Source organism: Hyperolius riggenbachi, chromosome 9 (assembly GCF_040937935.1).
Source record: "Hyperolius riggenbachi isolate aHypRig1 chromosome 9, aHypRig1.pri, whole genome shotgun sequence".
Lineage (NCBI taxonomy): Eukaryota > Metazoa > Chordata > Amphibia > Anura > Hyperoliidae > Hyperolius > Hyperolius riggenbachi.
This window is the reverse complement of record NC_090654.1, coordinates 231,460,055-231,476,237: the sequence shown is the minus strand read 5'-3', so window position 1 is coordinate 231,476,237 and position 16,183 is coordinate 231,460,055. Positions and strand designations below refer to the sequence as shown.

General features: G+C 45.2%; 1 protein-coding gene across 2 annotated transcripts in view; it reads right to left on the bottom strand.

The window, feature by feature from the left end:
- Positions 1-16,183, bottom strand: part of PRPF39 (pre-mRNA processing factor 39) — an 88,838-nt gene that overhangs the window by 60,569 nt on the left and 12,086 nt on the right. The window contains exons 2-5 of one of the 2 annotated variants that reach the window (XM_068254153.1): positions 15,785-16,118; positions 3,280-3,405; positions 2,556-2,674; positions 68-235 (exon numbers count right to left, since the gene is read on the bottom strand). In XM_068254153.1, the coding sequence (XP_068110254.1) occupies positions 68-235; positions 2,556-2,674; positions 3,280-3,405; positions 15,785-16,096 (725 nt within the window). In that variant the 5' untranslated portion in view covers positions 16,097-16,118. Of the gene's footprint in view, positions 1-67; positions 236-2,555; positions 2,675-2,801; positions 2,907-3,279; positions 3,406-15,784; positions 16,119-16,183 lie in introns of those variants that run through there. The other variant, XM_068254154.1, reaches the window with a different exon arrangement.

Here is a 16,183-nt window from a genome sequence, read left to right as displayed (position 1 = left end):
TCATTACTATATGACCTGTTACAAAAGCAGATGTTGGCTAGTGAGATTGCAGGATTCATCAACTTACTTCTGAAAATGTTGAGCATACATCTGTGTAGGAATACTGAGCAGGCGACTGTATATGGATGTAACGCCACTTAGATTTCCCAGTTCTGTCTCATAGTTAATGTACATCTCCCACAGCTTGTCTGACCGAAAATCTAAACCTGCAGACATGATGGCGTGCTCAAACGTCCTGAAAGGGAAGGGGAAAAGAGAGTCACATTTATGGCTGGAGAGGTAGTTTACTATACCCAAATTTATTAGAACGAGATTATAGTGTGTGCAGTTTACTATATGAGAAGTTTACTATATCAGAATTAAGTCTCACATTGTAGATTTCGAGATGTATTTGAGAGAGAATATATACAGTGGAGGAAATAATTATTTGACCCCTCACTGATTTTGTAAGTTTGTCCAATGACAAAGAAATGAAGTCTCAGAACAGTATCATTTCAATGGTAGGTTTATTTTAACAGTGGCAGATAGCACATCAAAAGTAAAATCGAAAAAATAACCTTAAATAAAAGATAGCAACTGATTTGCATTTCATTGAGTGAAATAAGTTTTTGAACCCTCTAACAATAAAAGACTTAATACTTAGTGGAAAAAACCTTGTTTGCAAGCACAGAGGTCAAACGCTTCTTGTAATTGATGACCAAGTTTGCACACATTTTAGGAGGAATGTTGGTCCACTCCTCTTTGCAGATCATCTCTAAATCCCTAAGGTTTCGAGGCTGTCTCTGTGCTACTCTGAGCTTGAGCTCCCTTCATAGGTTTTCTATTGGATTAAGGTCCGGAGACTGACTAGGCCACTCCATGACCTTAATGTGCTTCTTCTTGAGCCACTCCTTTGTTGCCTTTGCTCAATGTTTTGGGTCATTGTCGTGCTGGAACACCCATCCACGACCCATTTTCAGTTTCCTGGCAGAGGGAAGGAGGTTGTCGTTCAGGATTTCACGATACATGGCTCCGTCCATTTTCCCGTTAATGCGATTAAGTTGTCCTGTGCCCTTAGCAGAAAAACACCCCCAAAGCAAAATGTTTCCACCCCCATGCTTGACGGTGGGGACGGTGTTTTGGGGGTCATAGGCAGCATTTTTCTTCCTCCAAACACAGCGAGTTGAGTTAATGCCAAAGAGCTCTATTTTGGTCTCATCAGACCACAGCACCTTCTCCCAGTCACTCACAGAATCATTTAGGTGTTCATTGGCAAACTTCAGACGGGCCTGCACATGTGCCTTCTTGAGCAGGGGGACCTTGCGAACCCTGCAGGATTTTAATCCATTGCGGTGTAATGTGTTTCCAATGGTTTTTTTGGTGACTGTGGTCCCTGCTAATTTGAGGTCATTCACTAACTCCTCCCATGTAGTTCTAGGATGCTTTTTCACCTTTCTCAGAACCATTGACACCCCATGAGGTGAGATCTTGCGTGGAGCCCCAGAGCAAGGTCGATTGATGGTCAATTTGTGCTCCTTCAATTTTCGAACAATCGCATCAACAGTTGTCACCTTCTCTCCCAGCGTCTTGCTAATGGTTTTGTAGCCCATTCCAGCCTTGTGCAGGTCTACAATTTTGTCTCTGACATCCTTGGACAGCTCTTTGGTCTTTCCCATGTTGGAGAGTTTGGAGTCTGCTTGATTGATTGATTCTGTGGACAGGTGTCTTTTATACAGGTGACTAGTTAAGACTAGTGTCCTTAATGAGGGTGACTAATTGAGTAGAAGTGTCTAACCACTCTGTGGGAGCCAGAACTCTTAATGGTTGGTAGGGGTTCAAAAACTTATTTCACTCAATGAAATGCAAATCAGTTGCTATCTTTTATTTAAGGTTATTTTTTCGATTTTCCTTTTGATGTGCTATCTGCCACTGTTAAAATAAACCTACCATTGAAATGATACTGTTCTGAGACTTTTCATTTCTTTGTCATTGGACAAACTTACAAAATCAGTGAGGGGTCAAATAATTATTTCCTCCACTGTATATATACACACACACTTTTTTTTAACACACACACACAGTTTAGAACATGAAGGATTGTTGCAAGATCGTGCACTGCTACTTCCTATGCAGGGACACTCATTACACAAAAACACCTCAACAGGGGAAGGTTCACAAGTCACCATCTTTAAATGACTTCAGAGGTGACGATTACAATCTATTTTTAACCACCTGGCACTTCTTCCAGCCCCTAGCAGCCATCTCAGTACTTGCCGCAGCTCCGATCCTCCTCTGTGTCGCGCTGGCAGCCTGTAATAAGTGACCTGCCGGCAGGTTGGCACTTCCACATCATCTGGCATGCACTGCACCTCCGCACAACTATTGCGCAGGCAGTCTGCATTACACGTCAGATGACGAGGACACGAGGGACTGAAATGGCTGCTAGGGGCTGGAAGAAGCTCCAGTGAGTAAAAATAGATTGTAATCTTCGCAGCGAAAATCCTTTAAAGCAAAGAAATATTAAATATCAATCATTTGCCTCACACAAGCGCCACATAAGGACAGAAGTATCTCACCCTCTCAATGTGGTACACGTTTCAGGTTCAGCTGGATCTAAAGTTTCCTTTAAAAATTGGAGATAGTGTATCCAAAGATCAACACTTAATGTAATAGCCTGGATTCCTCTGCGGTACACCTACAGAGCAAAAGAAACACAAAATACAACAAAGAGTGATATATTTCACATGCCGCATGTACGACGTCTATCCGGTCAACCTTACAAATGCTAATAATTTGAAATTTCACTGAAAATCTGCCATTACCATTGAAGTGGAGGCTGGATAGAACATGGCTCATGTTCTGAGCTCCACTTGCAGGGTCTTGATCTTCAATGCGCGGCTGTATTCTTAGCAGGAGCAGAGGGCTGGCTTTGGGGGTACAGACCATAAGGCACAGACCCATTAGAATCTCATTCACAGCGTCTGAGCACAAATTCATGAACACGCAGCAAAATATAACCGGCATGATTAAAACTAGACCACCACAAAACGAATGACAGAAAAGCCCTGCCCTATGTGTTAAGCTGCAGTGTAATACAGGCTTGCACTGCACAGCTTGACAAACTGTCGAGATTTAATGCACCTGTTAACAAAGAAAGGAGATATTAACACAAATGTCACGCTGAGTGACAAATGTTGCAGTAATAATCCTGCTATGACCTTACGCAGGGCCTGAAGCAGTCTCCGAGCTGATTAAAAGTCCGGTCTTCTGTGTCTAATGCCAACCCAACATCAAAATTACCTCATCAGCCTCCAGGACGTTGTTATTCCGCTTCTCCAAGTCTGCGTACTTTTTCCAGTAGCCATAACAATATGGGTAACGGGCCAGAAACATGTCAAATACTCTCCGTGCAGCTTGGATGTGGTTCTGTAAAAATTAAAAAAAATACATACAAATTATTGTTATATTGTGGGGGTCTGTGGATAAAAATATTTTTCTATGAAAATTAAATTAATGACGCACTTAGGTTTAAAGGGCATAAAACATGAAAAATATACTATATACAGTGGTATGCGAAAGTTTGGCCAACCTTGTTAATTGTCATGATTTTCCTGTATAAATCGTTGGTTGTTACGATGAAAAATGTCAGTTAACTAAATCATATAGGAGACACACAGTGATAATTGAGAAGTGAAATGAAGTTTAATGGATTTACAGAAAGTGCACAATAATTGTTTAAACAAAATTAGGCAAGTGCATAAATTTGGGCACTTGTCATTTTATTGATTCCAAAACCATTAGAGCTAATTATTGGAACTCAAATTGGCTTGGTAAGCTCAGTAACCCCTGACCTACATACACAGGTGAATCCAATTATGACAAAGTATTTAAGGGGGGTCAATTGTAAGTTTCCCTCCTCTTAATTTTCTCTGAAGAGTAGCAACATGGGGCTCTCAAATGACCTGAAGACAAAGATTGTTCACCATCATGGTTTAGGGGAAGGATACAGAAAGCTGTCTCAGAGATTTCAGCTGTCTGTTTCCACAGTTAGGAACATATTGAGGAAATGGAAGACCACAGGCTCAGTTCAAGTTAAGGTTCGAAGTGGCATACCAAGAAAAATCTCGGATAAACAGAAGTGATGAATGGTGAGGACAGTCAGAGTCAACCCACAGACCCGCATCAAAGACCTACAACACCATCTTGCTGCAGGTGGCGTCACTGTGCATCGTTCAACCATTTGGCGCACTTTACAAAAGGAGATGCTGAATGCGAGAGTGATGCAGAGGAAGCCTTTTCTCCACCCACAGCACAAACAGAGCCGCTAAAGCACATTTGAACAAGCCAGCTTCATTTTGGAATAAGGTGCTATGGACTGATGAAACTAAAATTTAGTTATTTGGGCATAACAAGGGGCGTTATCCATGGTGGAAAAAGAACACAGCATTACAAGAAATACACCTGCTACCTACAGTAAAATATGGTAGTGGTTCCATCATGCTGTGGGGCTGTGTGGCCAGTGCAGGGATTGGGAATCTTGTCAAAGTTGAGGGACGCATGGATTCCACGTAGTATCAGCAGATTCTGGAGACCAATATCCAAGAATCAGTGACAAAGCAGAAGCTGCACCGGGGCTGGATTCTTCAACAAGACAACGACCCTAAACACTGCTCAAAATCCACTAAGGCATTCATGCAGGGGAACAAGTACAACGTTCTGGAATGGCCATCTCAGTCCACAGACATGAATATAATTGAAAATCTGTGGTGTGAGTTAAAGAGAGCTGTCCATGTTCAGAAGCCATCAAACCTGAATGATCAGAGATGTATTGTAAAGAGGAACGGTCCGAAATACCTTCAACCAGAATCCATACTACAACCTACAGGAAGCGTTTAGAGGCTGTAATGTCTGCAAAAGGAGGATCTACTAAATATTGATTTCATTTCTTTTTTGTGGTGCCCAAATGTATGCACCTGCTGAAATTTTGTTTAAACAATTATTGCACACTACCTGTAAATCCAATAAGCTTCATTTCACTTCTCAAATATCACTGTGTGTCTCCTATGTGAGATATTATAGATAGATAAATAGATAGATAGGGGGAGATATAGATAGAGAGAGATTATATATTAATATACATTAGACCTGATGTGTCCATAGTCCGGGGGCATCTTGTAGATGTTAATAAAATAATAGAGGCGCCTCACGTCCAGATGTCAGCCAATAGGCAGCCTCACAATAGGATCACAGTTTCAAAACGTCAATAAAATAATAGCCAGATGTCAGCCAATAGGCAGCCTCACAATAGGATCACAGTTTCAAAACGTCAATAAAATAATAGTTTTAATCCATATATTCCAATAAAATCTGATATTTTATTACTCCACTGAGAGAATCCATATCCTCTTTTTTCGTGCACTGAGCTGCACTTTTAGGAGAGGAAGATTATTGGGATCTCTGGAGGTGGAATCATCTTATCCAAGGGTGTACCATACAGCGCTGCTGCATCTGTTGACATATCTTGTAGATGTTGTCCCTCAATCATTGTGTCCTCCTGTGTCCCCCTGCACGTCTCCCCTAGTGTCGGCTTCTGCTGATGACTGATCAGCAGAAGCCGACACTAGGAGAGCCATGCAGGACAGGAGAGGTCTGTGTTAGTCGCTGTATCCGTTGAGGCGAGTCGCACTTCCTCTTCTCATACTTACACACAGGAGGCAGAGGAAAATGCACACTAGAGTGGTAGACACACAGGAGGGGACAATACAGGGAGTCCCTGGCATCGTGGAGAGTCGGTGGTTGTATCAACGGATGTTTGTAAGTAGGGGGACTCCCTGTATTTGGCATAAGATGCAGGGACTTTTTCTAACAATTTTTTTGGGGGAGAAAAGCGTCTGATATGCCGAAAAATAAAGTATGTCATTCATCGGCATCAAGACTCATTTCTGGTGACAGTTTAGCAAAAAGAAAAAAAATTATCAAGGTTGACTATGAGAAGTCTGTTTTATTGTATGGCGAGGGCAGAAGGGAGGAATGAGAGTGCCACAATGGAAAATACAGTGGAGTTCAGCTTAAATAACATCCAAGCTGAAGGGTAGAATATTACATTGACTTACCTGGGGCTACTTCCAGCCCCTACCAGTGTATCTGGTTCCTCGCTATAGTTCTGGTGCCCTCCAGCGGGCCACTAGCCCCTCCGAAACATCCCTGAACACAGCTGTGGTCATGAGCTACTTCATAACTATGTGCCTTTCTCGATACCACTGCCACGGTCAGGATTGTTCTGCGCAGTTCACACGGACTTAACTGCTCAAGCGTAGAATGCTCCCCGCAATGGGCCGAAGCTCGCAACCACAGCTGTAATAGGGGATGTTACAGAGGAGAAAGTGGCACCCTGGAGGGCAGCGGAAATACAGCAAGGGACCAGATAGACTGCTAGGTGCTGGAACAAGCCAAAGGTACATAAATCTGATTTTACCCCCTTCAGATCAGATGTCCTTTAACCTCCTTAGCGGTAACCCCGTGCTGGACACGGGGTAAGCTGCCGGAGGGTGCCGCTCAGGCCCTGCTGGGCCGATTGGCATCATTTTTTTTTTCAAACACACAGCTAGCACTTTGCTAGCTGCGTGTTTGTTGCGATCGCCGCCGCCGCGATACATGGGCCCCCGCATATCCCTTGCGCAGCCTGGCCAATCGGCGCCAGGCTGCGCTATGGGGTGGATCGGGATTCCCTGTGACGTCACGACGTCGACACTCCGTTCGTCGCCATGGCGACGGGGGAAGCCCTCAAGCAAATCCCGTTCAGAACGGGATTTCCTTATGGGCAAGCGGCGCCGGCGGCGATCGGAGGGGACGGGCGGACACATGTAGCTAGCGCTAGGCTAGCTACATGCTAAAAAAAAAAAAAAAAGTGAGAAAAACCCTCCCACGGCCGCGCAGCTGCACGATTCATATCGCTAGGGAGGTTAAAGAAGTGAACTGCAGTGAAAATAATGGAAAAAAAAGTGCTTAATTTTTACAATAACCATGTATAAATTATTTAGTTTATTTAGTCAGCGGTTTCCCATTGTAAACTCTCTACTCTTCCTGATGTACAGTCTAAAATTTATCACATGGCAACATAATTTACTCCTGACAGGTGATCTCTGTGGAAGGAGATGCTGCTTTTTTGGCAGTTGGAAACAGCGGTTATTTCCCACAATGCAATAAGGCTCCCACAGTGTGATGTCAGTACCTAGGTGCAGACATCACACTGTGGAAGGAGTTTCACCACAATATCAGCCATACAGAGCCCCCTGATTATCTGTTGAGATTTCTCATGGGAAAGGGGGTATTCAGCTACTGATTGGGGTGAAGTTCAATCCTTGGTTATAGGTTACATAGTTAAAGTTATTTGGGTTGAAAAAGACATACGTACATCAAGTTAAACCAGAAAAAAAAAAAAAAAAAAAAAAAAAAGTACAACACCAGCCTGCTCCCTCACATATCCCTGTTGATCCAGATGAATTAGCCCCAAAAGGGAAAAATTCCATTCCGACTCCAGATGGCAATCAGATAAAATCCCTGGATCAACACCACTGGGCATTACCTAGTAATTATAGCCACGGATGTCTTTTATCGCAAGGAAAGCATCTAAGTCTCCTTTCAATGCACTTTCTGTGGCAATGCATTCCACACCTTAATCACTCTTAAATAAATGGCTAAAACGTTTTTCCTACGCGCGCAGTTCCTCTTTAATATTCTCCAACTCAACAGATCACCATAGTGGATGCTGGGCTCAGGGACAACCACTGGTATCGAAGTCCCGGCAGAACCATAGGACTATCATTGGACCAATGGGAATCCTCTCCAGCACCAAGGAGCATTTTCAATGGTTCACCAAGTGGATGGATCAATGAGATTCCTCCATGTTGCGAGGATGGATTCCCCTTGATCTAGCCAATGGCGGCCTTATGATCCTGCGGGGTCTCTGAACTTCTAGATGCTCGTCCCTGAGCCCAAGAGCAATGTCAAAAGCAGGGAGGACTCGAATGGTGCTGAAGACAGTGGGCTGGATTCACAATGATTAAAGTGAAAATCTCAGCAGATGCTGCAGCAAGGCAGCGCAACGCTCAGGATATGCAATAAATGTGTGTGAACCTAGCTTAATGGGGCTTTTAGGTTTCCTTCAGTGCATCACAAAAAATTTCACTTAGCTAGGTACAAGCTAAGGATTGTTCCAGCTATTCGTTTTATGACTGTACAGGCATATCCAAGTCTTCTGAGTGCAACAAGCAGTCAGCCAGCCTGGATATTAGCAACTGATTCTCTGTCCCCAGGCATCTTTTGTCTTTGCTTCCCTCCTTTTTGGAGTCTACATGATCAGTCATTGCTTATCTGAAGACAGTGGGGGAGAAATGAGTAATCACTTTGGCAATGTCACACAACAGAATTAATTGGTACTATGTATTAAGCAGAGGCTGCTCATGTTACTCAATGTAGCCAATTATAGCAACTAGAGCTGCAAAAACTAGTTGCTGTGGCATGCCATAGTTGTTAGCAAATACATTGGATAACAGTTGTAGCATCTGCTAAACAACTTAACTGCAATAAAGTCTACCATGTGAGATAGAGACTGATGCAATAAAGTTGCTGTGTGCAGGGAGCATGCAGCAATTTTACTGTTACTAGCTCCAGCAGCGCACCATCGCCCCCGTGACTATTCTAGTCGGCAGGTTTTCAGAGTGGGGTAGTGGTACAGGGGATTCAGGCAAGTAAATCTCCACTTTTTCCCCCTGCCTCGGGTATCCTTTAGGTCTTTTGTATACAACCTTTGACACCAGCTAAAAGTGGGTTCACACGCTCAATCTGGAAAGCCAAATCTTTGAACAGCAGCAACCCAAGTACATTGTTCTATTCCTTACCACTCCCACTAGGAGCCATTCTGTGCCAAATGTCATCCCTTCTCCCACCTCCATAGTAAGAGACAACAGGACGCTACCGGTTAGTTGAGTATGTGCATTCTGCACCTTTAGTTTGAGCTATACTACTGAATGGCTAACAGATCACATCGAAAACAACCATATCTAAAGGTCAACATAAAATAGGAATGAACAATGTTTAAGGCCGTGTTCACACTACACTGCAAACAAACCGTAAACATCCCGGTAAGTGCATCCACTCGGGACCTGAGAGGATGTGCTGGTGTCGTTCACACTGGCATTTGCGTCACTGCTTGTCCGTAATGCTGCTCCTTTCATCATCGTCCGCTGCCAACCCTGAGACCAGGAAGCACGGGGCTTCCTGTTGGTTTGTAAAAAAAAAAAAAAAGACACCATGTAAATACTCTTAGTAATAGGGAGAATTCTCATTGGTCCACATGAACCAATGAGAACTCTCTGTTGCAGGATGATTCCCACTGGTTCTTTTGCAAACCAACAAGCAGCCCTATGCTTCCTGGTTACCAGGATAGCAATTTTTACAGGACAGGTATGTAGTTTTCATTTAGCAGGAAGCCTAGTGGGAACAGAAACTGTCTCTTCCATAGGCTTACATTGTACATTCGCCAGACTACCTGCGATCTGGACCCTGGCCCCACTAAGTTCATGTTGAAATGCCCTGAACTATTTACACCGGCATTCCACAAAATAGTCAACAGCTCCTCACAAGAAGGGTGGTTTCCCTCTACTCTGAAAGAAGCAATCGTCAGGCTTCTACTCAAGAAACCATCCTTAGACCCAGATGCTCTAAACAGCTACAGACCTGTCTCAAACCTCCCCTTTCTGGGAAAAAAAAGTTATTGAAAAGACTGTCTACCTCCAACTTGAAGCCAGGCTCTCCAGAAACAACATCCTTGACCCTCTTCAATCTGGCTTCAGGAAATATCACAGCTGTGAAACAGCCCTCACCCAGATTTGCAATGATCTGCTCATTGCAAGAGACAAGGGTCAATGTTCCATCCTGATTTTGCTCGACCTCTCAGCGACTTTTGACACAGTCGATCATGAAATCTTGCTCAACAGGCTACAAGAGTACTGTGGCATAGATGGCATTGTTCTCCGGTGGTTCAACTCCTTCCTGGCTGGCAGAACACAAAGGGTAGCCTTAGGGCCCTTCCTCTCCAACCCTGTACCACTAAAATACGGTGTACCTCAGGGCGCAATATTATCCCCTTTACTGTTCACCATATACATGCTGCCACTTGGAGAAATCATACAAAAACATGGCCTGACATATCATTGCTATGCTGAAGACACCCAGCTATATTTGTCATTCAAACCTGACGTCACAGACCCTACTCCACAAATAAACGCATGCTTAGCTGAGCTTCAGGAGTGGATGAATAATAATTGGCTAAAACTTAATGCTGACAAAACTGAGGTTCTTGTTATCGAGGGCCATGGCTCAACAGCAAAGCAGCCCCAGTCTCAACCAACACCGCTAAGGATAGGGAGCTCAGACCTGAACAACTCAGACTGTGTGCGCAGCCTGGGAGTACTGATTGATGGGAAACTAAGCTTCAGGAATCACATCTCAGCTGTTGCGAAACATTCCTTCTTTCACCTAAGGAATATTGCAAGGATTAAACATACAATTCCTTCAGAGGATCTTCCAACCCTTCGTCACATCAAGGTTAGACTACTGCAACGTCCTCTACACAGGCCTGCATAAGAAAGACTTACGCCGCCTGCAATTAGTACAGAATGCCACCGCAAGGCTGTTAACGAGCCAACCCCGCCATTGCCACATAACACCAAAAGGTAAAAGATTCCCAAAGCAACCTCTCTCCCAGGGCTAACAGCCTGGTCCACCGGTGCTCAATCCCTCTGTGGATCACCACTTCCACACAACGAATTCCAGGTACAGGTATGAAAGAGGCACTCAAAAGGTGATGATTAAACTTGCGTTTAATAGAATAGCTTAACACGACATGTTTCAGGGTTTCCCCTTTCCTCAGGTGTATAAGCACCCTCCAGAACATTGCTCTAATATCATTGACTACTACAGGTTTGTGGATGACATCTTGATCCTCTGGAAAGGGGAGAGAGATGAACTTGAACAGATGGTGGAGGAAGAAAATTTAGCACATCCGACCATCAAGTTCACTATGGAGTGTTCTGATAAAGTCATCCACTACCGCGATATAGCGATTACGGTGACAGATTATGGGTTCAAAACGGATCTGTATACCAAACCAACGGATCGGAACAACTTGCTCAGAGTGGACAGTTTTCATAACAGGAACGTGATTAAAGCTATCCCCAAGGGGCAATTTTTGCACGCCAGGCGGATAGCGTCCACTGAACAAGGCTATTTAACTGCATCCGATCTGCTGGTAAAGAAATTCGAAGCAAAGTGATATGATTCTCAGTATTTAAATAAAGTGAGAACTGAAGTGGGGGGAGTTGAGAGATCTACCCTGCTAAGCAAACAAACTAAACCGACGGACGGTCTGAACGCATACCATTCGTGCAGACCTATTGCAGGCAATCCAGCCTGGTGAGAGAAGTGGTCAGTAGGTATTGGCCGGTCCTCCAGCAGGACCCTACTTATGGTATGCGGTTTAAAGAGCTTCCGTTATTTTCCTACAGGAGAGGGAAAACAATAAAAAATCTGGTGGACAATGTTGACTTATCTACTAGATGTGTGGAGATGAGTAAATTAACCAGAAAACGAGGGACATTTCCGTGCTTAGGCTGCAACTGCTGCGGATCGATCATGAAGGGTGAGCATGTGATGCACCTTCATGCGGGAACGAAAATCGGGATTCGGTCGATGTACACGTGCAATGGCAGTTTTGTAGTCTATGCATTGAAGTGTCCCTGCGGTCTGATGTATGTAGGGAAAATAACCAGAGAAGTTAAAAGAAGGATTCAGGAACATAGAGGTTCTATTCGTGGTTATGATCCATCCAAACCTAAAAGTCACACCCCGGTAGGCAAACATTTCTTTGCCTCTGTACATGGGGTGTCACAACTCGGGTGGATGGTACTAGACCATGTACCACCCTTAAAGAGACTCTGTAACAAAAATTTCATCCGGTTTTCTTCCATCCTACAAGTTCCAAAATCTATTCTAATGTCCTCTGGCTTACTGCAGCACGTTTTACTATCACCATCTCTGTAATAAAGCAACTTATCTTTCTCTTGTCAGACTTGTCGGCCTGTGTCTGGAAGGCTGCCAAGTTCTTCAGTGTTGTGGTTCTGTGATGCATCTCCCCCCTCCAGGCCCCTCTCTGCACACTGCCTGTGTGTTATTTAGATTAGTGCAGCTTCTCTCTGCTCTATTATCTTTTACAAGCTGGATAAATCGTCCTCTGAGCTGGCTGGGCTTTCACATACTGAGGAATTACATACAGGCAGAGCTGTCTGCACCCTGCAGGAAGAAACAGCCTGACACTTCAGTGGAAGATAGCTGCAGGGGGAAAGAAACACACAAGTGATCTCTTGAGATTAAAAAGGAAGGCTGTATACAGCCTGATTGCGTATGGATGTATTTTCTATGTGTGGACATACTGTACATCAACCTACTTCCTGTTTTGGTGGCCATTTTGTTTGTTTATAAACAAACTTTTTAAAACTGTTTTTAACCACTTTTAATGCGGCGGCTAGCAGCGAAATTGTGACAGAGGGTAATAGGAGATGTCCCCTAACACACTGGTATGTTTACTTTTGTGCGATTTTAACAATACAGATTCTCTTTAAGTAGAGGAGGTGACAGAGATAGACTTTTGCTTCAGAGAGAAGCCAAGTGGATGAGGAAACTAGACTGTATAACCCCTCGGGGGGTTGAATGATATGTTTAGCCTAAAATGTTTCCTGTAATTTACAATGTCATTTATTTCTCCTTTCTAGGCCTTGATGCCATGTCATCAGTTGGTGGGTGGTAAAGAGAGGGAGCAACCGTATCCCTGGGGCAGTGAGTCTAAACTGTGTAGTGGCTAAGCTGTCATGATGTCATGTATATTGTATATCCTTGTTGGGATTGCATAATGTTTTGCTTAAACTATTGTTTACTAGGTGGTTATGTGGGTAGACACTTGAAGTGTAGTGCCCAGTAAGATACTATGGACTGACCTGGAAAGGTTGATATGGACTTTTTGGACTCTATGGTCAGCTGACCAGGTGGGTGGAGTCTTCACTTGAGGGTGTGGTGCATTCACATAACACCAACCCTGTGCTCACTCCACTGGCTACCGATAAAATGGAGAATTCTGTTTAAGATTGGCTTACTGACATTCAAATCCTTGCACAATCTGGGCCCTGGATACCTGAAGGACTTGTTGCAACTGCATCACACCCCCCACAATCTTAGATCAAAAGGATGCAACACCTTGGTCACCCCCAGAGTCCACCTCAAAACCTTTGGAGACAGAGCCTTTTGTCATGCTGTCCCTACACTTTGGAACTCCCTGCCACACCCAATCAGGACAGCTCCATCCCTGGAAGCATTTAAGTCTAAACTGAAAACCTACCTCTTCAGTCTGGCATTCATGAACATCTGACTATCTCCTCTGTAACACAACCCAGCCTGCAACCCTATATTAATCTGAGACACAGCTATGCGCTTTGAGTCCTATGGGAGAAAAGCGCTTTACAAATGTTATTGTTATTATTGTTATCTGATTTGTGTTTGCAGCCCAGCAGCAGAAAAATGCAGCTCATAGGCATGTTGCATTTTCAGTCCGTTGATTGCGCTTTGCATTTTCACCGTTTGACAGTGTGAGCGCATCATATTTATATAGGATGCATTCGCTGTCCATTTTTGCTCTTAAAAAGGAGGTATAATGCGTCTAGATGTAAAACAAGGGCTACTTAGCCCCAAGCATGTCCCTTGCCGCAGCTCTGCACACAGCCGTTCGCCTCCTCTGCCTCCCGGTCCGCGGTGACGACGTCAGGCCAAACTGGAGGTCGGCCTGACGTCATCACCGAGGACCGGGAGGCAGAGGAGGCGAAAGGCTGCGTGCAGAGCTGCGGCGAGGGACATGCTGGGAGCTTGGAGCTGGACGAAGCCCCAGGTAAGTAGCCCTTATTTTACATCTAGGAGCCTGATAACTCCTTTAAAGGGGTTCTGTGGAGGGGTTAAATAAACAAAATCCAACACTTACCTGGGGCTTCTATCGACCCCCTGCAGCTGTCATGTCCCACACCATCCTCCTATTATCATCCGTTCCCCGCCGCCAGTCCCGGTAAAATATTCGTCTAACAAGAATTAGACGCCTGATTAGACTGGGACCAGCGGTGGGGAACGGAGGATTGTAGGAGGACGGCATGGGACATGACAGCTGCAAGGGGCCGATAGAGGCCCCAGGTAAGTGCCCGTTTTTGTTCATTTAACCCCCTCCACAGAACCCATTTAACTGCATTCTATTAAAAGCAGCATTTTTCACTTCAGTGTGAACGGGCTCTAAAGCTTTTAACACTCGCTAGATAGCTCTCCTGGTCAAAGTGGGCGCCTCTAGAGACAAGCAACGTGTGGGACGGCGAGAAATAAAGCCTGCCGGATCATCTCGTCTGAGCGAAGGGCTAGGCTACGGTTCTCCTCCAGACCCCTCATACTCTGTCAGTTTGTGTCTCTCTGTAGCAGTTTGGGGTTGAATGGTGTACATACAGGTTGCTAGAAAGCAAGCTAGCAGCACATCTGTACAACATTCAACCCTGAACTGTCATCCAAGGGATAGAGTCCTGACCCGTGTGGGCAACAGTGATCGTATGAGGATTTAGAGAACAGCTGTGTATGGAAGGATATTGTGCCATCTTTATGGCAAATGATGTTTTCAGTAGAAACTATAATGTGAGGTATTTAACCACTTGCCGACCGCACACTCATACCGTGCAGCGGGAAAGTGGTAGCTGGAGGACCAGCGACGCAATTCTGCGTCGCCAGGTGCCTCCCTAATTAATCAGGAAACGCCGCTCGCGCGAGCGGCCGTGTCCTGTCAGATCACGGAGCGGGTCTCCGTGAATAGCCTGCGAGCCACTGATTGTGGTTTGCAGACTAAATGTAAACGTAGGAGACACGTCTCCTTTGTTTACATTGTACGGCAGATCGGCGATCCCCGGCCAATCAGCAGCCGGGGATCACCACCATGTGACAGGGGACAGCCTGTCACTGGCTGCACAGGACGGATAGCGTCCTGTGCAGCCCCGATCACCGGGGGGGAGCAGGTAGGAGAGGGAGGGGGGAATTTTGCCGCGGAGGGGGGTTTTGAGGTGCCCCCCCGCAACACCCAGGCAGGCAGAATAGATCAGACCCCCCCTGCACATCATCCCCATAGGGGGGGAAAAAAAAGGGGGGGCAATGTGATCTCTCTGCCTGCTACCTGATCTGTGCTGGGGGCTGCAGAGCCCACCCAGCACAGATCACTAAAAACAGCGCTGGTCCTTAAGGGGGGGTAAAGGGTGGGTCATCAAGTGGTTAAAGGGGCTATGGACTGTCTTACCAATTCAGATATTAAACAAGATGGAATTACCCCGATGTTCTCCCGGGCAACTCCATTATGCCACTTTCTGCCCCGTAAAGTCTGCAACTCTGCTCAGTCCAGGCCGCGCGCACCACCCCATCAGCTCAAGAGCACGATGGAGGAGAAGTATGTGCAGTGGCCCGCAACCCAGCTGGATCATGGACTTCACAGCGGCACAATAGAGAGGACAGTGAGGGAGCAGATGGGACTACAGGGGGCTGGGTGAAGCCCTACGTAAGTCAAAATCTTTTTCTCCCTATCATCTCAGGTTTACTTTGTCTAAGCTGCAATATTTGGGCAGAAACCAGATTAACAAGCATCATGTGCAGCTGATTCAGTTTTCCCAGCACACTTTGGTAAACTCACCTCTTGTTCTATATAATGTAGCAAGTAAGTCCAAGTTGTAAACTCTTCCGGATTGGCTTCTACAGCCTTCCAATATTTGTCAAACTCCGCTGGGAGTGGAGGCTCAGGTTCGGGCTGAGGTACGGGCTCTGGCTCCACTTTCGGAGCAGGTTCTGCCGCTGCCGCCTCCTCCACTTCACAAGCGGTATCCTGTTCCGGGGATTCCTCCATTGCTGTAACTTCCAGGATATCTTTCCCAGACTGGGGTGCCTCCGCTGCACTGTTCTCCGAATCCTTATTCACAGGACTGGCATCAGACTTTGAATCTTGCATACTGGCAATTTAACAATGCCAGCTTAATGAAAGTAGGGGGGAAAAAAAACAGACCTTTAATGAGCAACACACAAATTTAGTTCATAT